Source organism: Etheostoma spectabile, chromosome 22 (assembly GCF_008692095.1).
Source record: "Etheostoma spectabile isolate EspeVRDwgs_2016 chromosome 22, UIUC_Espe_1.0, whole genome shotgun sequence".
Lineage (NCBI taxonomy): Eukaryota > Metazoa > Chordata > Actinopteri > Perciformes > Percidae > Etheostoma > Etheostoma spectabile.
The window spans coordinates 17,912,702-17,935,446 of record NC_045754.1 but is presented as its reverse complement, the minus strand read 5'-3'; the positions used below and the strand labels follow the sequence as shown (position 1 = coordinate 17,935,446).

The window sequence follows — 22,745 nt, the reverse complement described above, 5'->3', positions numbered from 1 at the left end:
CTGCCGGTGGCGGCGCACTTCGATACAAGTCGGCTAAAATCGTCAAAGCGACGTCCCCTTGTCTCACTGCTTTCAAAGATCGTATATGATGAGGTGTTATTTCACTCAGCAATAAATTCATTTTTTTTCAGGTATTATGCTACTCAGGTAGCAAACATGGACTGTATATTATTAATATTAACGGTCTGTGATAGCAAACAAAATATTGGTTGGTTACGTTGGCCCAACCTACACGACAGAAATACAACGTTGGGCCAACGTCTTTTTTTGCTACCTGGGTACTTTCCAGACTTTCCAGTTTTTAGCCCGTAAGTTATGACTTTAAGTCACGACCATAGACCGTTAATAATATACTATATAATGAATTAATATTATTAATCAATATATATACAGTCTATGGTCACGACTCACGACTTGGAGCGTTCCAGGCAAAGTCACAACAAACCCTTCTAGCTAGTTAGCTAACGGCTACATAATGGTGAAGTTAGCTAGCGCTAGCTGATACTAGCGATTGCTAGTAGCCTGTAGCTACACAATATGTGTTTTGTTTTGATTACAATGTGCGGAATTACTTTACGTTGCTATTTCTATTTCTCGCCATTAATCACCGGCGTCTTTGTTGTTTATGTGTGTGACTAAAAAACTGTAACAGGGAGGAGGCTAGCCGACACGATCTGGTTCGAGTTCACAGGTAACATTTTAACCAAACATTATGTAGGACGCCATCTCCCCTCTTTCCATTTCCACAAATAAAATATTATCACACTTGTTTTTATAAAACGACTATATTAGATTCAACGTATCTATGAAAATGCTACTGACCACGCCTTGTTAATGTTCATTATTGATATATCCTATTAGATTCTGCGCACGTTTTTCATGTTGGTTGAGCATTAACGCTACATTTTTGTATGTTTTTTGTGAATTTTTGCTAAATCAAATTTTTTTCTTTCTCTCCATATTTAAGAATCTCGCACATTTTTAATAGGTGTATTTCATTTTAATTATGTTTAAAAGTATGGGTGGCAGAAAAAGAAGTTTAGAAAGAAAAATGTTTATGTAGGAATGCTGCATTGTGTGTAGCCTACGTGGTATACATATTTATTATCATGTTAATGAGTGACCAACTACCCCAACAATACAGAACCAGTCTTGAAGAAAGTAAAATGTGCCCAGAAAGACTATTTGCAGTAATAGGTTTGCACTTATCCAAGAATATACAGCAAATGCCGTGATGGTATTTGGACAGCAGAAGAAGTACACAGATTCATGGATAGAGTGAGACCTCCGTTCTTTGAAAAATATCTCTACAGAAGGTCTGCATGTAGTTCTCTCTGCCGCATGATGGAGCCATAAATCACAGGCCACCACAAGAGACCAGAGACAAGTCTAGCCTACACTGGTACCTCCATGGTCCAGGCTTATATGGGCTTGTTCTTGTAAATATGCAATGATTAATATGTAATTTTGATATATGTAAGAAATGTCACATATTGTCTGCTTGAAGAACATCTCTTTTCCCGCATTTATTTTTTCAGCCATATTTATTACTCTTCTGTCCTATACATGTATTAGGTGCCAGGGCCATCCGTACTAATTCTGCACAATAGGTAGTTTTTTTCCTCTTTCCCGGTATACTATTCCAATCCTTAGTATAACATTTCCACCTTGTTTTAGGTGGAAAATAATAACCAGGTTTGATAGTCCTACTGTATAATGACTTAGAGTGGTAACATGACCATTGGATTCAGCCATCCATTTGGTAATGACTGCTAAACTACACTTGATGGCACTAACACAGTGTGTTCCACTGGTGTTGCAGCAGCCAATAGTGGAAGGCTTTGGCTCTATCCGTCAACACAAACATTGCTGTACATTTAAATGTTGTTAGTCATCAAGCATTTAAATCTTCAAGAGTGCCAGGAATCCCCATTACATCTTGTATGTTATGTTAGCTTCTGCTGTCATGACAGTGTATTTGTGTTACCCACACAACATGACTATGATGGCTGCCGCTTCCCCTAAATACAAAGGTAGCATCTATATATTACAGCTTATGAATATGTGAGGTTAATTATCTACTGTATCAGAAATTTGGATCCTTAAAATAGCTATCTGCAACAACAAAAAAGAACAATTAAAAGTGCTACACTTTTTTTAAGCAGATGAATTGCCCTCAGTTAGTATGAGGACCACAATGGAAATAAGTCCTGGACTTTATTGTGTTTTTATCCTCGATTGGATTTGATGTGTTTTCATGTGTAAGACATTCTTGATACGATAAATAAATCACATTAAAAAAGTCAATCATGCCATGAAAAAGCGATTTACACCACTGCAGAATCTCTTTCTCTACAGGGCTCTTTCTTATTGATTATGTTGGTACCATAGCTGGAAGGTTTTTTGAAGGTCTGGTGGGAACCTGAAAAAGAGAAAAAGCTAATCCTCTGACCGCAGAGTTGTACTGGGCTGCCTCTTAGTTGTGAACATGTGTGAGTGTGAAGTGCGGAAGTGCTGAAATAGAGGTAAAAAGTTTATGTTTCCCATGTTTGGACTTCATCTTGTGTGGTTTGTATGTTGTTATATTCAATCATTCTTTGCTCTGGAAACCAAAGTCCAATTAGTTTCTCAACTACTGCCGTAATAATACCTTTAATGATCAGGAGCTGTAAGATTGGAGCTGCTTCACTGGGGATGTGGTGGGGTTCATGGCCTGCTGCTGTTGGGTAACTTGGTAGGGATTAGGTGAAATACAGTCTTTCTTCACTCTGTGGAGATGTTGCAGTCCTGGGACCACAGATTGCCCCACACGATGCTGTGGGACATTTCAACAGACACGGTCAAACAAGAAGTCATTGTGTGCCGCTCTACACATGACAGGCTATAAGTAGCCTGTGTAGCACTTTCATTCTCCTTTGTAAATGAGGAGTTCATTAGCAAAATGACACAACTCTTATGTACATTTGGAGGATAAAGTCTGTATTTAGAACTAATAGGCATAAACAGTTGATTGAAGTGTTAACATTTAGCTTTTTTTAGAAGAACCTTAGATAGACTACTATTTCATTTTGATTTTGACTTTTATTAAACAAAACAAGAGATAGAAAAAAAATGTATATATGCATACATATATACAAATCCATATCTCAAAGACCATTGGGGAAGGAAAAAAGAGAAAACTGCCTTTCTCTAGCTCATATGTTCACATCCATTGATTATGATTGACTTAATTCACACATATATGCAGCCACCCTACCAACCTCTAAAGATGGGCTATGTCCAACATCTCACTATGCCAGAAGAGTGTGGTGTGTTTGTTGACTGTAAGTTTACATATTCTAATTATCTGTGCAGAGCTGCACTGTGTAACTCAATAAAAACACGGATGGCATTAGTTGTAGTAACTGTTGAATCAATCAAACAGCACAGTTAACAGTGGGTGCTAAACAAAGTAGTGTTTTAATTATTATCAGTTTAGTTTAGTCAGTTGAAAATTGAATACAAACCTTTTTTTACAACACAGATAGCTCTAAAATCATGTTGCAACCTAAGTGTTACGTTTTAGTCAGACACTATAATAATGACAAATGGCATGCTTTTATTGTGTAAATCGGTATCAAATTTGTGTAAAAGTCACACAAGCAATGAAAAAAAAAGCTAGGATTAGGTTCCGTTTTTTTTGTAATAAAGAAAAGAAACTAGTTATGGAAATGGACCTGAATGTGTGCTTTCTTTTTCTTTATTTTGAATATCACAGTGATAAGTGTTCTTATCCTTGATCTTGGGAGCCAGATACAAAGGAGCCCCAATGCTGTTTTTTGTTACATAGTGTTGAAAATATGTGTACCAAATATTATAACTATTATTTTTTTCAAGAAAAAAAGACTAAATGTCTGGCTTATTTCCCCCACCCCCTCCTCTCTTTCTCCTATCTCTATGTCCCTTCACTACCATCACAGCCACAGGAAGGCCCTGGCAGCCCGAAACACTGATACTATCTCTGCGCTCCTCATCTCCATCCTCTACTGTGTTGAAATCTTGCCCATCCCACAAAGGGAAACCGCTGGTGCACAACGGTCCATGGCATGACGTCCGTTTCTGTGGGTAGACACTTATGGTAAATAATGTGGCAGGTGCACGCCATGTTCCCTGATTAAGATGCAGTGGAGAATTAAGGAGAATAATACTGAGGTGACATTACACAATTTTCTATGAGAAAGATGTATTGTTTAGGTGCAGTGCACAGTAATCAAAGCTTGTAAAGGCTATGTCAGGAAGCAGCTTTAATATCCAAATACATAATTAAATATGTGTCCATATTTTGTTATGTTAAATTAGGATCATTTGAGATATTTGTTTTGTATATCAGGGATTGGCATATATAAAAGATGTTTCAACCAAACTCAAGCAATTATTTGTTTATTTAAAGAAATGTTTTTTAAAAAGTATTGCTTTAACAATGCATTACTATAAAATCACAAAACACATTCAACAACATTAGATGTGATTAAAAACTGTGTCGACAATATTTCAAGTAATCCCATACTCATTCAGTGACAAAGATTAATGAAAGAGTAATATACAGAGAAGAGAGTCGCTTAGATTTGCCTACAAACCACAGGTGGTTGTGCAACCTTGTTGGGCAACAACACTTACAATCATCTCTGACAATGACAAGAAGTGTCAGGTATGATTAGGCAATGCTTATTGAATCAAAACATATAACAAATCTGACTAATGCACAGAGTGGTCTTCTTTATTGTAGTTTATGTAAGGAATATGCATGTGTGTGCGGATGTCTTCAGGAGCTTACAGGAAAGTTTTTTTTTGGAATTTGCTAAATTTAAGTAAAGGCAGCTTTCAGCCTTTGGAACTTTTTGTTGGGCCCATGTGTGATCAACGGTGCATCAGGTGCTCCCTAAAAATCCTTTACCCATCTCACCAAGCTGTTTCATAATACATATATATGTATGATATTCACAGACTCTGCCACTCGCATAAAGTTTCTGCTCTCCAGTCTCTTCACTCACATTTTAAAATATGCAATGACATCTACATTCATAAACACCACACATCTTCCTACTTCATATTGAGACTCCAAGGTCTCTTGTTCAGGAGCTTCATTCAGTTATTCCAAGGTCCAGTGTGCAGGGCCGTATTCACAATTTCAAACATACTGTGGTCATGAGGATGTTCCCTTCTCACCCAGAAGAGACTGACCAGATACCAAAAATGAAGTCTATCATTTAGAATTATTTGGATTAAAAAAAAAAAAAAAATCTATTCATTTAAATGTTATTGCATTTTGTCTGTTATTTCCCACCATGAAATGTTGTTTTAAAGCATACTCCACACTGCCAGGAATTTAATCAACCATTTGCTAAACCTCCGTCCCGACTTAACAACCAACTATAGCAACCTGTCAAGTTGTGGATGCCTCCACATGCAGAAGGTTATGCATGTGGGGCTGTAGTGAAACACTGTATCTTAAAATAAGGAGGGTGGTGTCTTTTTTTAGCCTTTACAAAACCAAAACCACAAGAGCATAACCTGCAAATGTTAGCATGGTTAGCTGCTTACTACCAATAGTAGAAACCATTTTGTTTTCAAAGGCATGGGCCAAACTGCATTATGTCGGAAAAATATATGTTAAAGCTTAAAACATCAACTTTGTTTAGAAAGAGTCAACTGGAAACATTAAAAAGTTAGCTGCAGATTGCATTTTCAACCGATTTACAGGGTTTTAGCTGTAGCTTTAGCTTACACTTGCTAGCTACTTCTGATCAAATCTGCTAGCGACAGTTGTCATTTCATCCCCACTAAAGACCATGGTTAGAAGAAGAAGAAGAAGCTGCTTTTGATAACGTCCGTGTGAAATTGAAGACCCATTGTTTCAAAAATGACTGCAAATGTTGTGTCTTAAATCTAAAACCTAGAAAAAAAGACATGCCATCAGTGTCCTCAATGGTAGCTACAGCCCTGCCAGTGTGTTATGTTTTAACTCTTCACAATTTTCCAAAATTAAACTATTACTAACACCTTTTACACTGAGCATTACACCCCCACAAAATGCTTCATTTTGTTATATGTGCTACTTCTACATGTGACTTTTTTTTTTAACAAATAGTTGCCTGATCTGAGAAATCAACAAGGAGACTTGGAGGTCTGTCTATAGACACTAATAATGAATCTGATGCCTACAATTAACACTAGGAACAAATGTGGTTCTAGATACTGGACTCCCTTGCTGCTCCCTCCGCAGCCCCCTGCAGATGCCGCTGTGACATGATGTGTTTGAGAGTGTCCAGCTCCTGTGTCAGCTGCCCTATCCTCATCTGCAGCTTCTGGTTTTCCTCCTGCAGCTGCATGGCCCTCTGCTGGGTCAGCAGGATCCTCCTGCGAGCCTTGTCCCGGCTCTTTCTCACAGCGACGTTGTTCCTCTCGCGTCGCAGCCGGTACTCTGCACTGTCCTTGCTGATGCTCCTCTTGTTTACTGGGGCCCGCAGAGTTGGCAGGAGGAAGGAGGAGAAATCCTGGAGGTCAGAAACACAAGTTTTAGTTGTGGGGAAGCAGGATGAGAGTAATTATTAATGATTTTTCTTTCAGAAAAGGTGTAGGAATGACTTCTTTATCTATTATCCACAAATGAAAAAGCTATCTCACACACCTGCTGAGTGCTGGCGTGGCTCTGGTGGTGGTTTGTGTTCCCTGCGCTCGAGGTGTTGCTGAGACACGAGGACGTATACGGCATGTAAGACAGTCCCATCATCTGCTCAGACATCCTGTCATCAGTGCCCCCTCTCACCAGTCCCTGAGACTGGCTGTATGTCATGTCCAGATGAGCCAGCTGATTAGTTGGTGTGTTTGGGTTTAGGGTGTGGGTGTGAGCCTGACCCGGGTATGAGTTTGCCCACTCCTGGATGACAGAGGACACCCTGGTATCTGACATCTGAAAGGTGGTCAGAAGCAGAAAAAGATTAGTTTTCTCTTTTTTTCAAGCTTAAATTAGTTTGAGCTTTTACAATTAAAAGAAAAACACACAATGAACCACATGTACAAAAGTAATTACACAGGGGAAAGACACAAAACAAGAACACAGACATAAAAGGCAGAGCTATTAAACTATCCAACAATGTATTAACATGGTTTAATCAGCTCCAATTCAGCAAAAGGCTGCTTACACATTATCTTCCTGGTAATGATAATCAAAACAATATACCCTAATTCAACTCCTTGAAAGGCCTCATTCGGCTGTGTATTGTGTACTTTTACTTCAGATACTTTAAGATCATTTTGCCAATAATACCTCTGTACCTTTACTACAGTAAGAATGCAGGACTTTTATTCCTAATGGGGTAATAGTAATTCATTAGAGCCATACAAAATGAAACGCTACAAATGACAGATGTAGATAGCTGTAGATAGCTGAAACAATTCGTCAATTCACTGTGATTGACTAAAATTTAATCAGCAACATTTTTGATGACCAATTAATCATTTAAGCAATTTCCAAAGGTGAAAAGGCAAAAAAGAAAGGTGTCTCAAAACATTAGCTGGTTTTCGTTGTTTATATGATAAGAAACTTTTCAACTGCTGGTTAGACAAAACGTGCATAAAATATAAATACTTGGGTTGGGATGTATACATTTGTTATTCTTTTCAGATAATTTACAGACCAAACAATACTTGATTTAATTGAGAAAATGATCCACAGAAAAATCGACTATGAAAAGTAATTGGTAGATGGAGCCCAACATTAACGCAAACCATACATCAGCAAAGTAAAAAGTAAACTGCAGACCTTTTTTTTTTTTTTTTTTGTACAAAGTGTAATAAAGCTATGATGTTCTTACCATGACTTAGCTCTTCACAAACTCTCTGAATATTCTGCAGGTTCCTCTGACAGTTTGACTGAAACTGTTCTGAAAGACAGGAGACAGACAGGTACCTCTGTCTGATCTCACCATCACTTCTTCCTACTCCCTCCTCCTCCTCTCTCTCTCTCTTCTCTCTCTCTCTCTCTCTCTCTCTCTCTCTCTCTCCAACACCACACACACACACACACACACACACACAACTGACAGAAAAGAGACAAAGAAAAGCACAATGACAGAAAGCAGCAAGTAGTGTGATTACATCCTCCCATCATATCATATCATACTGCCTGTGGTTTCAGGGTTTTTTAGTAACCTAATGTAAAACAAATTGTAATACAAGGAACAAGCTTTTAGTAGCGGGTCACAATAAATAAATAACCAATTATTAAATAGCTTTCGGTTCCTTGTTGACAGTGCCACTCGCTTAATTTATTACATTACTGTACAGTACAACAGTACAACAGTAGTAGGCTACAGTGCTACACTGTCAAGCCCTGTATGGCCACTGTTCCTCTGCGGCTTCCGTAGACTACATTGAAAACAAAATGGCTGCCCCTGTTGACAACGTGAGTGATAGCTTAGCTAGCTGCGAGTTAATACAACTTTTATTTTATCGTTCTACAATGTATGTTAATATTATAGACACATTCTGACGATTTAACTTTTTCTTTTGTACGTGAGACTGATAAAAGCGAGTGATAATACTTTTGTTTTTAATGACTTAAGTTATCCAGCTAGCCACTAGCTAACTTACCTTTTTAGTAGCATTTCTACTACGTAATAACCACATTATGCGGTGTAGGTACATGGTATTAGCAGTTTTGCATTGTAATTCTGACATGTTTACTTTCTGGCAGGCTTTAATTGAAAGGGATTTGCCTGCAGCTGTACAGCTGCTGAGGAATCTCACAGAACAGGTAAGAACGGCTTGACTGTAATATTGTATTATCAGTGTCTGCAAGTAGAGATATGCTGAGTCCTTCGGAAAGTATTGGAGCTATACGAACACATTTACACGTACACTTAGATCAAATGGTGACGTATTACAGAATACCAGTCTTATAATCCTGTTTTATGTATTCGTGCTGATTGTTTAAGTCACTTTTATCACAGCTTGTGTAGATCTGAGTTTCCCCCGCTGAATAAAACAGCGTGTCGCTTTTCTCTTTAGGTGGCCTCAGTTACGAGTCATGTCCGTGACCTGATAACAAAAGTCAAAGATGGGGCGTTTAAGACATCAAAGGTGAGTGGGGACTTGAACTGGACTGCCCCAGGTTCACTGTAGCTCTGTTGCTTGTTCGAACGTGTACACACCACATTTTCAGGCATGTGTAACTGACAACTGCAAAGGAATACAACGTAAGAGACACTTCTCCAAGTTGAAACAAACTAAGGAACTGTCTGGTCTGACTCCTCTCTTCCGGCAGGGTTTGTCATTCTTGGACCTTCGGTACCACCTGCTGCTTTTTTACCTTCAAGATCTCACTCACCTGATCAGCATCAAAACAGAAGGAGGCAAAATAAAAGACAGTGAAGCCTTGAATAGACTGGTGACAGTCAGAACGGTGAGAGGATTGTAGAAACAGGCGGCATGTTTGTAGTCTTATCGATCCAACTGACAAAAGCATCACATTGCTTTGCTGATTGATTGTCCTCCTGTTTTAAGGTCCTGGAGAAGATGCGACCGATAGACCACAAACTTAAGTACCAGATTGATAAACTGGTGCGCACGGCTGTCACCGGCAGTTTAGGTAAAACTGATGTTGGGTTGGTTGCGATGAATGCATCCACCAATGATCGGATTTCCTTCCCTCGATATTTCACAGGATGTGGTGTATGACAATGTTGTTGCTTTTTTGATTTCAGCTGAGAATGACCCCCTGCAGCTGCGTCCTAACCCTGAAAATCTCATCAGTAAAGTAAGGACTTAATGCAATTGTGGTCATTTGAACTATTTTTTTTATTTTTTTGGGTGGCAAAGTTGATCATAAATGTTTTATTTGTTGTTGTTTTTAAGACCTTGTGGTATCATTAATACTGCAAAAGAAATTACAATTTTTCAATCTGTTGTTAGAACACACATTACACACAGACCTGAAACACACACTCAGGACCTGTAAAATTAGAGAGATGTCTGTGAGGGGGCTGCAGCTGTCCACAGAGTTGGGGGTTTCAGCACCTTGCTCAAGAAAAACTGTTAACCAACCTAGCACCATTGTATAAATGATGTATTGCTTCTGGACATTTACATGGTCAGGCTACTATTGATTCGAATAATGAAGAAAATACATAATAAATCCATTGTAAATACTGACCATGCAGTATTGTAACTTACTGACTGACTCTGCTTCATCAACCAGTTGAGTGAATCCGAGGAGTCTGAAGGTGAAGCCGAGAATAAGACGGAGAAGAAAGCAGCCCACTCTAGTGGCAGGAAATATGTACCGCCGAAGATTGTCCCAGTACATTATGGTAACGTCATATGTCTTTTTAAACAGGATTTTGTTTTCACAACTTGTCATAAAAATACAAATCTATATTGGTCATAATACACCTTTTAATCATTTGATTAAGAAATGTTGACCTTTCTGTGGTTAAGTATTTTTGTGGAAGTTAATTACACAAATTCTCATCTCAACCCGTGTCCTCCAGACGGGGACATGACAGAAGCAGACAAGAAGAAGGCTCAGTCTGAGCGCCAGCGGCGAGCTGCCCTCAGGAGCTCTGTGATCCAGGAGCTGAGACAGCAGTACAGCGACGCTCCGGAGGAGATCCGGGACAGACGGGACTTCCAGAGCGAGCGGGAGAGCCGCGAGGAGCTACACAGGTGTTTACGTTGTTTGAACAGGTAGACATATGAAGGTCAGATGCGAGTTTCCAATCAACAATAACCTTTTTCTTCTTTTTCTTCAAAGGAAAAATTATGAAGAGTCCATGATGGTGCGTCTCAACATGCCACAACGGCAGAAGAATGCCAGAAAGAGAGGCGCAATGTCCATGACCGGCCAGCTGAGCGGCATCACTCACTTCAGTGACATCACCGCACTGACCGGCGGCGAGGGGGGCCAGGTGAGCTTGCGGTGACATCTTTACACCAGGAAGGGCTCGTATCTCACTCACTTAGCTACAGGACAAGCCTGTGTTAAAAATCCAAATTGACATGACATGAAAATCTATTTAAATCCCTCTTCACAATGTCTTTGCAGAGGAATTTATTGAGTTGAATTATTTATATTGAATATTATTTAATTAGGGCTTTAATGAGTTAGGACATAATTTAATTAGGACATAATTAATGTTGGACACTTCTGTTTCGGTTTGAAGAAGTCTGGCATGTTGGACCTGAAATGCTCATAATTTTGTGTGTCTCGGTGACTCCGTTGTCTGGTGCTGTGCTGGCAAAAGTCCCACTTAATGCCTACACAGGCTTGGCATCCTACTCTGTTTCCCGCGTCAATCAACTGGCATGAAAAGCAGTGAGTTAAAGCAAGGACTGGCCAGCCTTGTGCTGCTTGCAAATGTGGAAAATTCATTCAGATAAATGTATTGGGAAAATCCATGTTCTATGTTTAGATTTTGTACTAGACAGCACATGAAGCCACAAAATGCTGTTGCTAACAGGCTCATCTCCGTCCAGTATGAATGGGAGCATTATGGCTCGTTTCTATTTAGACCCCATTGTTATTGTGACTGCTGGTTCTTACTTTGTTTTTATTGTTCCAGGATGGGGAGAATTCTCGTCCCAAGAAAAAGAAGAAACTCATGAAGAAAAAAACGAAAAGAAGAGGTGAGAAATAGAATTGTATTTCCTGCAATTTCTTTAAAAAAAAATAAAAAAGACTTAACTCCTATTACAAACTATTTAATTGTTGGTGTAATTTTGTCAGTTTACAGACAACTATTTTGGAACCAAATGTTCATAAAACCTCAATCAAGCATAAATGCTGTTAATGACCCTATTTCATGTGAATAATCATCCACGTCCTTCTCTGCAGCCTTTAAGAAGCACCGATAAGACGACCCAAACACGTGTCCAATGATGTTAGAAGACCAAATTACATGAGGATGTCTTAACAGCTGTCATTTCAGGTTATACTTCTGAGTTTAGCTGATTCTGTAGTAATTGCCCACCACCTCTGCATAGTGTATCAAGTTGTGGAATAAACGTTTACTGTTGACTCCTGTATTTGTATGTCACATTCTATTTATCCATCTCCTTTAGAGGGCAGTCAAATTGCCTCCTTATCAAACAGACTATCAATTGGGGAAAGAAATGCTGGAATTTGAGAAATCTTCCAAGATTCTTTGTGCCATCTAATTAACCCCTTGCTAAGAGAAGCACATGCAGCCATTCAATTTGATCTACATGATTTGAGCAGTCTGATGCTGATTTATCACAAGCACATTGCAAATGCATATTCAGAACAAGTCCCTGGGTTAGATGCAGTATGATAAATATGTCAGTGTAGACATTTTTCACATCACAGTAGTGGAAAAACAAAATGAATGGCTGATTATATATTTTTAGGGAACCAATAAAATTGTATGGATGCTGTAAATCAGACCAGAGGGGGCTGCGCAGAGCAAGAGAACAAACTCACAAGAAAGTCTCATTTTTACACAATCTTTATTTTTTTTATTTTTTTTTTCCTAATTACAGACTCATGGGTTAAAAATAAAAATAAAAGCAAAACAGTTGTCCAAACCCACTCCCCCTTTCAAAAAAAAAAAAAAAAAACTGTCTCCACACAAACCCCACCCCTGACTTTCCCAACCCTACAATAATAGTTCCGCCTACTCCATTTATTAAATTAATAATCAAAGCCGTTAGCCTTCCTCCGACAAGCCGTGACTGCACTGCGCGTCAGAGAAAGGGAGTGCCTTAAGGTCCGCACTGTACACCCCAAAAAAACACCCTCTGGTCCTGCCTTCCTCACTTGCACGCAAACTTGCCTGCCACTCGGCTGTTGGCTTCAGCTCTCTGTATATAAATCTCGTGTTGGATTGGCTGCCTGGTAGATGCTGTGTGTATTGCAGTGTGCTGTGGTGTATGTTGAACAGGTGTGTGTGTGTGTAAGTATGTGAAAAATGACTAAAAGCATCGTCAGCGTTTGCTGTTGTAGTAAATGCCCCCCGCGGCGGGCCTGTGGTCACCCTGCCCCCCTCCCCCGCCCCCCCACACTGACAGGATGGGGTGAGTGTGCATAGCGGGAGCAGAGAGAGAGAGAGACGCTGCGGAGACAGTGGGGGGGGCCTGCGCCACCTGGGGAGGGGTCGTCAGCCTCCACTGGTCCTGAAACCTGAAACGACAAGAAGTGGTCTAATATACAGAGAGAGGACCGGGGAGGGGAAGGAGGAGAGACGGGAGACAAGGAACACAGAGGGAGAGAGGGGGGAAAAGGGGTGGGGGATGGAGGGGTTGCACGAAATAAAAACATTGATGCCTGTCAAAAGAATAAAACGAGCTGTGGCCATGCCGGAGTTGGAGGTGACAGGTATGGAGGAGTGACGAGGAGGTGGCAGCAGGAGGAACTCTGCCCACGAGTAGAAGAAAATTAAAAAAATCTATGCATATACAATCCCATTGAACACTGAAGGACCATCACTGTCCAGAGAAAAATCACAATCCATGGTGTGATGAGCCAAAGAAGAGGGGAGGTAGGGGGAGAAAAGCATGAGTTATAAAATGCAGCGAGGGTAGGGGTGAGAGGTAGAAAACTGCAGATACAAAATGGGGTTGAGGGAGAGGTAGGGAGGTAATGATATACTCCAAACCATAAACTTAAAACACAACAACAAATACTCTGACTAGTGGAAGTTTACATATGTACGGTACAAACAAAAAATAAAACAGTATATTTTCTTGATGTAGTTTCCTCCCATGTTTGTTTTCTTTTTTTTCTTTTCTTTTTTTGGTGGTGGTGGAGGGTGAGTGGGTGGGCTGTGTTGGTGATGGTGTGAAAGCAGGAGGTCACAGCCAGACCAAAGGAGACACATCTGCAGCCTGAGATACCACCATCTTCTCTCTCTCCCCCCCCCCCCTCCCCCCCCAAACCAACAAAAAACAAAGAAATCTGCCACTGTATTCTTTCCCCAATGGCCAACTTATACCTTACCAGGTGTGACCGCATCAACCTCCGCACACGCACTCACACACAATCGCACACTGCGGCAGCCAGTCTCTCTGTCCAGGAGAAGGTTTTTTTTTTTTTTTTTTTTTGTCTTTTTTTCTCTCTTCGGGGGTTCTCTCTTTTATGTTGGGGAAGGGGGGGGGGGGGACTTGTCATTCTGTGTGGGTTTTTCTTTAATTTTTTTTTTCTTTTCTTAAATGTGAACAGAGAGGGGAGAGGGTTGATAGTAAGGGAGTGTTGGGGGTGTTTAGTAAGGGGAATACCACGATGTTGTTCGCCCTCGGCCCCTGGAAAAGAGAGAGAAAAAGAGGTGAGTTTTTTTTCTGGCTGGCTTAAAAAGACTGACCAATTTCCTGGTGGTATTATATAGTGTATATATGTATATATATGTGTGTGTGTGTGTGTGTGTGTGTGTGTGTGTGTGTGTGTGTGAGTGAGATTGTGGCCAGAGAAAGGGTCTGCAAACTGAAGGGGGAAAGAATATATATATCAAAATGAATGACACAAATTACTATATCGACATACCATCTTAACGGTATTGGGCCTTTGATCTCACCCTGTGTTGTGGTACAACAAATCAGTCTGGAAGAATAGCCTACAGTGATGAAAGAAGCTGAAAGCAGCTTTGTCAAGAGAGGAAAGGGTTTGACTTCCAGATATTGGAATAATGATTAGTGTGTGGGTGTAAGGGGACAGCGAAGGCACTCTCTCTCCCTCTTTCTCTCTCTCTCTCTCTCTGCGAGAGCCGCCTCTGGGGTCACTGTGGGGAAAGACCTTGAGGACAAACAGCACCACACATATACCCCCAGCAAGACAGACAGACAGACAGACAGACACACACACACACACACCCCACCCCCCCAATTTGGGGGACAGGACTTACAATTGCAACATTCCTATACACTCAAAACACTGCCCGACACGTATACAGAAGCCAGACAGCAGCAAACCTTCCACACATGTTCTCTTTCTCACATAAACACATCATTCAGTGGCAACAAACTAAAAATGTCACACTGGGACTGAAGCCAGTGGTTGTCAGGCTAGATGCTGAGGTCAGGCTGCAGTAATGAACCCTCGTTTCTGGAGTGAATGCTGTAAAGGTGAATCTGGGTTGGAGTATGTGTGTATATATACATGTTTGTGTGTGTGTGCGGGTGGGGAGGGGGGGTCATGTACATGCAGGGACATACACTCTACATAAGCACAGAAAAGCCAAAAGATTCTTCCACATGAGTACAGTATCCTCTTCTGGCTCACATCAAAATCTTGGCTTTTCACCATGCTAACTTGGGAAGATGACAAAACCAATGTTAATGGATGCAATACCAGCAAAAATACTTTTAAGTGCAAGTAAACATGAATGACTCTTTATTAACAGGCTTTACAAGCATTTGAGGTGGTGGACAGAGGCCATTATTTGGCTGTGCGGTCCTTTAATGCTATGAAATCCTGGCAGACAAGGCTGTACTTCAGCCTGCACAGAAAACACTTGCTGTGGCCTCGAGTCTTAAATCTTATAAACAATGATAAGCCCTGCAACACTTGTACATTAATGAAGCACATCTCTTGGACTGGGATTGCATGGCCACAGCCAAGCACTGTGAAATCTTCCCAAGCACACAATGGGTCACGCAAAGATCTTGTGTTATTCTTCACCATGGATGTGTTCCAACGACAAGACAAGGCACAAGTGAAAAAAAATAAATAAAAATAAAAGTGTTATTTGGTTCAGATTGTAGCCCGGTTCTGTTCAACTGCAGCACACACACGCACACACACTTAAGTATGACTTTCTAATGTAGCAACCAGACAGCCCTCCTGCTCTCCTCGGCAAGAAGCGATCAAGGCCATTTCAAGTGGAACAACTCTGCTCACTGCATGCTATTCGCTGTGGGTGATTAGAACAAATTAACCAATGCTGTTGGATAATGGAAAGATGCACTATGTGGTTATCAGTTATACTCTATACAGGGTGTTTTCTATGATTATGAATTCAGTTACAGTCAAATTGCTATTGGCAACAAAAATCATCTAATGACCTAGGAACTGCCAGGTTCCATCTGAGACTTATTATTCAAGACCTTCAACCACAGCCTTTTGATATGAGATGGCAAATCTCACTTTCATTATGTTCACATAACTGCAAATCAGTCAGACAGAACTTTAAAGTTCAACAATCACAAGAAGCCTTACCTACACATACAAACCAACAACTTATAGCCGTTTAAATAAAATACAAATAATGCTTGGAGTCTTCCAGCTAGTCAACTACCTATTACTATCAGACCTTTGAGCTTCTGGAGACTTTAATATCAACAACTCAGCTTCTACCCAAGTCTTTGTGTGCCTTGTCCTGCAACTCGGGCCAAATCCCAGCGAGTAAACTGGCTGGGTTCGGGTTTCTTGGTATGTGTGGGAGTACACCGAGTGATTAGAGAGATTCTGACCTTGACGTTCAGACACTTTCTCACACAAAAGGAGTGAATAGGGATGTAACCCTTGCTTGTGGTTATTTTAAAAGGCAGCCTTGCTGAAATGGAAATTCATTGCCCAAATACTCAAGTCATAAGCAAGGGGGGGGGGAATGAAACGAGAAATACAAGATAAAAACTGGCCATGTAACTGCTGCACTCTCATCTGGAAAATGTTCTTTGTTAAACAATAAGTAGTAAGCAATGGCCTCAATGATCCAGATGCTTCTCGGGGATAATCAAATCAGAATCTCTCCGCCTCAAAGCTCAGTGCATGTGTGGAGAAGTTGGCATGCTGAGCAACGTGTTTGGCACCACACCTTTGTCTCAACAGAAAAAAAACAAGATGGCACCACAGGGCTTATATGGAGTTACCAGTGAAATTCTTTGCAGCCTTCATGTCTTACAGTGCTCGCCAAAGTTTACATGAAAGGGACGGTACAGTAGATTACGTGGTTTAATTGTGCTCAAAAGGATCCGATTGTTGTTTTTGTATTATATAATTTATAGAAAGTGTACTTTTAGTTAATAGTTAGCCAAGTGTTTTAATCACATGCTGTGAAAATGTGTTTGCAGTGGCCTTGCTGTAGAAACTAGACTGCAAAAGACACAGGGCCCCACGGCAGAGCTCCGAATTGAATCTTATCAAAACACTATGTAGAAAGCCAGTAGGATCCCAGCGCACAACACTCTGATCAACGCCATTCTGTTGTTCAATATGGATCACAAAAATGCCAGTAATGAGGTTTTGAACATAGTAGTGATGGGATGGAGCATTAAGCAACTGCCACAAAGCTGCAACAGAGTAAAGTCACTGTGCTGATCTTCACGCAGCTCAAAACAACTAACGCAGTGTGTACGTACAGCCTGGGGAGAACAAACTGATGTGCACCGAGTCCATTTGCCTAAACTGAAATGGTCATATGTGATGTGGCATGCAATGAGCTCCCCCAGTCCCACAACTGATGTGAATTCTGACCTGACCACATGGCATATTACAGTCTCTAATACAATCTATTTCTCAATAAAGCTGATAGCAAGATGACAAAGAAATCTTACACTCATTTATAATCAAGTTTTGATGAATTGGCTCTAATATTTACACTGCACACAGCATTCAGATTTAAAAAGCACTTTCCTAAAATATACATAATTTTTACCGCCTAACCAATAACAATGCTTTAATTGCACTAGCCATTTTGTACTTTAAAAACTCTTACATCGTACTATGGTGCCAATTTAAGTTTAGAGTAAAAAAGCTATTTATTAATAACCCCATTCTCCATTTTCCTATGAAATGGCAATGGTCATTGATTTCCTCAACTGGACATTAGCTTCCTTAAAATACAAGGAGAGGACAGTGTTAACCCTGAATATATTTGAGGCCAAAACTGGCAAGACTGTTGGTGTGGAATAGTTTATAAAACATGGAATCCTTACCTCATCTGTCAAACAAATACCAAATTTAAAAAAAAAAAAATCTTAATTGCAGATCTACGTAAATCTTTAAGAACAGCTGCTAATTCTGGCTGGTCATGTTGGTCTGCCTAGTCTGTCCTGCCCTTCCGTTAGGGAAACACCGAGTGAGGTGCAGTGCATGCAGGTGCAGTGTTCTCCCAAAGAGTGAGAAGTGAGGCGTCGGCGTCAACTCACCTGAAGGCCCGTCCTCTGCCTCTGGGTGGTGTGTAGCCGCTGTAGTAGCGTGCACGTGAAGAGAAGCTTCCTCCCCGTGACCGAAATCGAGCCCGTGGAAAGCCGCGGTCTGTGGTGCTGATGCCTGGTCTGTTTGTTCTCTTAGCGCCCACCTGAGGAACGAGAACCAAACGAGGGAGTTCCATTAACCAAACGCCATCCATCTGGTGGCTGGCCTCCAAACAGATTTGCAGATTTCAACAAAACTGCTTAAAACTCTTGCTCATTTTAGTGAGAGATGAAGTACATCTCATTCCAAAAATGTTAAATAACATTCTTTCAATTTGGAAATATAGTATTCAAGTCTCCTTTCAATTGTAAAAAAAATGATGTTGCTATGTATGTAGTGCCACATTGACAAAGGTATATAAAGCCTTTCCATTCAAACCCAACTGCACACCAGCCAGTGTCAATAGTGGGGAAACATTAACCAGAAGTAATTTACCAGAAATAACACTGTAACAATAAGCACAAAAGGAGGCCGTGCCCACTTAGCCAATCAGGACAAACCCTCCAAACTTATCCAGAACTAGCACAACGATCAAAAGTAGTTTTTGAGACTACAAGCATTAGCTAAATTTAGCCAACAACGCTTATTCTCTAACTGATTTGTTGTGGTAATCACTGATTATATTGTTGAGCCTCAAACACTTTGTATTTTGGTAAATTTGTATGCACTCATTTATGGAGTAAATGTCTTTATTTATGTAAAAGGAAAACAGAGTGGGCAAGGAAAATTCAAAATATAAAAATGCAATGCAGTTAGGCATTCTGTATGGCTTTCAAATATTTATGCTTTCCCTGCTGTGTCAACACATGTATGATTCAGTCTTCCCTGCTCTCCTGTGCCTTTTGTTTGGGGAAGTAACCTCTTTAAAATGTGCATGTGGCTCCTGTTTGAGTGAATAATCCATTCATTCATTGTTGCTTAGCTGATATGATTGTATGTCAGTATAGTATGAGTGTAACGGTACATGTATTCAAACCGAACCGTTTATACACTAATATACACTGAATGCAACTTTTAAAACAGAAATTATTAGGCTTGTTTTGTGTGAGGAACATACTTCAATTTCAAGTTACCACACAAATATGTTAACTGGCTGACCAGAAATTTGTGTAGCCCCCCCCCCCCCCCAGTACTTTAGACACACAGTACATGTATCCCAGGCAAGCCTCCCCCTCATGGCCAATCTAGAGAAGCCTCATGAAGGTCTCCTTTTTGGAAACATTTTGGTTTCCTGGTAAAATACAACCGACAAAAACAAGTGTCCCGATTCTTATTAACTCTCACACTGTCACTTTTCTTGTCATTCTGACCAACGACTGCTGAAACCATAATGTTAGAAGCTCCCAGCTGAAAAAGTGAATAGTGGAAATTTCAAAATGTCTTACCTTTATCTGCCTTCCTCTGAAAAGGGACTCGTCCAAAGCCATGGCTGTCCTAACAGACTCTTTGTCTGCAAACTCAATATAGGCAAACCTGAAGAAGGGAAAAAGAAGCAATCAACTTGATGTGGAATACATGTACTTCTGCTCAATATTCACTTTGATTAATAGTTAATAATTAATAGAACAAACTTAATTCTCAACACCAATCTGACATTATTGGTTTTTAAAAGCCAGACTGCCGTGGCGGTTTGTTCAGAATACAAGCTCATATTTTACTAAAATAGTTCACCAAAACGTGTTTCTGGCCATGCAGTTGCTAAATCTGTCTCCTCAGTTTCCGGTTTAGCACTCCAATCAGATTAGTCCGACTGCCGGCAGTGCCCGCCTTCCAACCGAGCATGTCAGGCCGGCCAAAATGAAGGCTGCCGGCCCCTCTGGACGGAACACACCGAACAATCACCGACCTCGCCAGACTGTCTGACGGCCGATTATCGGGTTGGTGTGTCACGGCTATTAAACTATGGTTTGAGGCGGTGTGAGAATCCCGTACAGTAAACAGGAAACAGCACTGCCTTTATTGCTGCCACACAAAAGTTTTAAAACACGTTGAGAGTATAAAAACAAAAAACTTGAGCACTGAACTGCCCGGGAGTTTGTAATAGCTGAATGTTTCCTGCATCAACAAAGCACTCGCTACGTCTCGCTCGTCTCATTTCTTTCTCTCTCTCACCTGTGAAATAAAGCTGCTTTTAAGTGCTGTTGGAAAGGTGGAAATCTATAAACAATCTGATGAAAAACAGTAATAGTGAAATATAAAATACACTTGTGCTTTGTTGAGGGAGTTTAAGAATACAACAGGACGTCAGGGGAAGAGAGGAGGAAGACTATGTGTGTGTAAACCCCAGGCAAGACCGTTTCTCGTCCATATAGGATTCGGAACATCTTCCAAGGTATTAACCTTACACAACCTCCTCACACAGAACAGGCCATGTGTAAAGGACCCTGATGGGCCCTTAGGTCACTTATCTCGGGTAATGCGCAAATCACACTTTTCTTCTAATAAATGTCCATCACACAACTATAGAAGTACTCAAATGCAAACAAAAACCAGCAATATGTAAAGTATTTTGATGCATTATAGACATACCGCTAATGTAATTTAAGAGAATCACAAACATCTAAATGGTAAAAAAAAAAAAGAAAAGAAAAAAACAGTTTCCCTGAAGGTGAATAACTTAAATTTGTATACATTTAAAAAGACATATCTGGTGGGATTTAATTAAACTATTTACCTATACAGAATATTCTATGCCGATAGCATGTTTGTTTATTTTTACACAGGAAATGTGAAACCCAAACTCACAAAATGTAACAGCTGTTCAGATCTGGTCCTAGGCAACCATTACTGTTGAACTGTGTTTTTCTGTTTGTTTTTTTAAACAATCACATTCAACCATTCAGCTTTAGTGAAACTCATTTGTAGTAATTTGTCCATCCAGTTTGATTTTGTCTTGTTTCTATGCCATATGTGTGACACTGTGGAATATTTACCACACAAGATAGTCTCTCGTCATTCAGTACAATACAGTATAATGATATTGGTGGTGTTACCCTTTGGGATGCCCTGTGTATTTGTCACATAGAATGGTGACTCTGTTTACTGAACCGCAGCCATGAAAGTGGGCCTCCAGCTCTTCTGCCGTGGCACCATAGTCCACCTGGAGAAAGACAGAATAAAAAGGTTACACACCAAGAGAGCTAAGATATGTGAAAATGTGCACTTAAAAAAAAAAAAAAAAAACACATCCACACCCACCTATTAGGCACATCCACACATCCTGGACCAAGAATCAAAGATTTTATGTCAAGATTTTTATGTCCCTTTTAATGTACTAAATTGGGCAGACTAAAATAAAAATGACAAACACAGCATAAATTTTAAATAAAGAGACAGGCATTAAAAAAATATAAGGAAAAGAAGCTTTGTGCTACGGAGAGACATGCATGATTGGCGTATGGTGTTGTCATTTATACATATTTCCATTTAGTTTGTGCTTGTCTATTTTGTTACTATTTACTTGAATGGTCTGTAATAAATAAAATATTAGGAAAAACAAAACTATAGACAGAAAAACAAATTAATTTAAATCAAGTCTAAATATAAAAACAATCATTGACATTGTTAAATAATACACATGTGGGTGAAACTGAATATTCTTTAGAGTTTAGTAAGATTAATCCTAAAAATATATATAGGAAGAATATGGCACTGTTTTATTTCAGTCTGTAGCCAGCTGTCCTAATAAAGTGTCTGTGTGAGAAGGGCTCCACTGTAGGAGGCTACCAAAAGACAACTGACAAGTTACTGGGCTCCATGGCGGAGGTTTAACATACTCTGGTGAATAACCTGGGCAACAACTGTTTTATCCAGTCACATCTTTGTACTTGACCACAACCCAAACCCAATGGCAAAGATACAAAGTAAAGAAATGTGTTATGTAAAGCATCTTAAAAAGGGGCCCTAAAAACTAAAAAAAACAACAATATAGTCCTGGAGTGACCCAGACCTAAATCCAATCAATATTTTGTTGCAGGACTTGAAAATTGCTTTCACTCACGGTCACCATGTTAGTTCACCAAATTTGGGTGGTTTTGCAAAGAAGAACAAGGGTGAAAGTGTTCAGATGCACAAAGCTGATACTAATTCAGCCTAATTTAGACTTTGAAATCAATAAAAACCTTAAAAAATTCCAAGGGGGTGAGTTTATACTGGCACTTGGAATGCACAATGTATCGGCAATCGTATCGACCGATGTTAGTCACTTCTTTACACATTGGTCTGATGAGCAAAACTGATGAACAGATGATCATGTCATCTTATCTGCCGTTGTGTGTCCGGGCAACGTTGGTGCGAGCGTTTTTTTTTTTTTTTGGCCTTTAGGCAGCACTGGATTTACTAGCCAAAGTAGAGTCTATAATTCCACGGTCTGATCATATTAAAAAGGTAAAAAAAAAGAAGAGGGAGTGCAATACTTTCGAGGTTGAAGTAATGCAAGGAGGATGCCGTGTCAAATCCTTTAACGCCACCATTTTGATCACTCATATGAAAAACCGTCACCCAGTACTGACAAACAATATCAGGAGCAAGCAGCCTAAACGCACACAGCAGCAGCACACGT

General features: G+C 40.1%; 3 protein-coding genes across 5 annotated transcripts in view; 1 reads left to right on the top strand and 2 right to left on the bottom strand.

Annotated features, from left to right (window-relative positions):
- Positions 1-4,403: 4,403 nt before the first annotated feature.
- Positions 4,404-7,958, bottom strand: LOC116672217 (CCAAT/enhancer-binding protein gamma-like). The gene is made up of 3 exons (XM_032503916.1): positions 7,854-7,958; positions 6,668-6,949; positions 4,404-6,533 (listed from the first exon to the last, which is right to left on the bottom strand). Exons 1-3 carry the CDS (start codon positions 7,854-7,856, stop codon positions 6,228-6,230), a joined length of 591 nt encoding a protein of 196 aa, XP_032359807.1. The 5' UTR covers positions 7,857-7,958; the 3' UTR covers positions 4,404-6,227.
- Positions 7,959-8,344: 386 nt separating this feature from the next.
- On the top strand, positions 8,345-12,063 carry ngdn (neuroguidin, EIF4E binding protein). The gene is made up of 11 exons (XM_032503899.1): positions 8,345-8,443; positions 8,735-8,794; positions 9,049-9,120; positions 9,305-9,442; positions 9,544-9,628; positions 9,744-9,796; positions 10,238-10,349; positions 10,530-10,704; positions 10,793-10,946; positions 11,601-11,664; positions 11,873-12,063. Exons 1-11 carry the CDS (start codon positions 8,423-8,425, stop codon positions 11,890-11,892), a joined length of 954 nt encoding a protein of 317 aa, XP_032359790.1. The 5' UTR covers positions 8,345-8,422; the 3' UTR covers positions 11,893-12,063.
- Positions 12,064-12,794: 731 nt separating this feature from the next.
- The window catches only part of pabpn1 (poly(A) binding protein, nuclear 1), a 16,310-nt gene continuing 6,359 nt past the window's right edge, over positions 12,795-22,745 (bottom strand). For 2 of the 3 annotated variants that reach the window (XM_032503902.1, XM_032503904.1), the window contains exons 4-7: positions 21,178-21,284; positions 19,570-19,657; positions 18,136-18,287; positions 12,795-13,177 (exon numbers count right to left, since the gene is read on the bottom strand). In XM_032503902.1, coding sequence (XP_032359793.1) covers positions 12,982-13,177; positions 18,136-18,287; positions 19,570-19,657; positions 21,178-21,284 — 543 coding nt within the window. In that variant the 3' untranslated portion in view covers positions 12,795-12,981. Of the gene's footprint in view, positions 13,178-13,767; positions 14,296-18,135; positions 18,288-19,569; positions 19,658-21,177; positions 21,285-22,745 lie in introns of those variants that run through there. The other variant, XM_032503903.1, reaches the window with a different exon arrangement.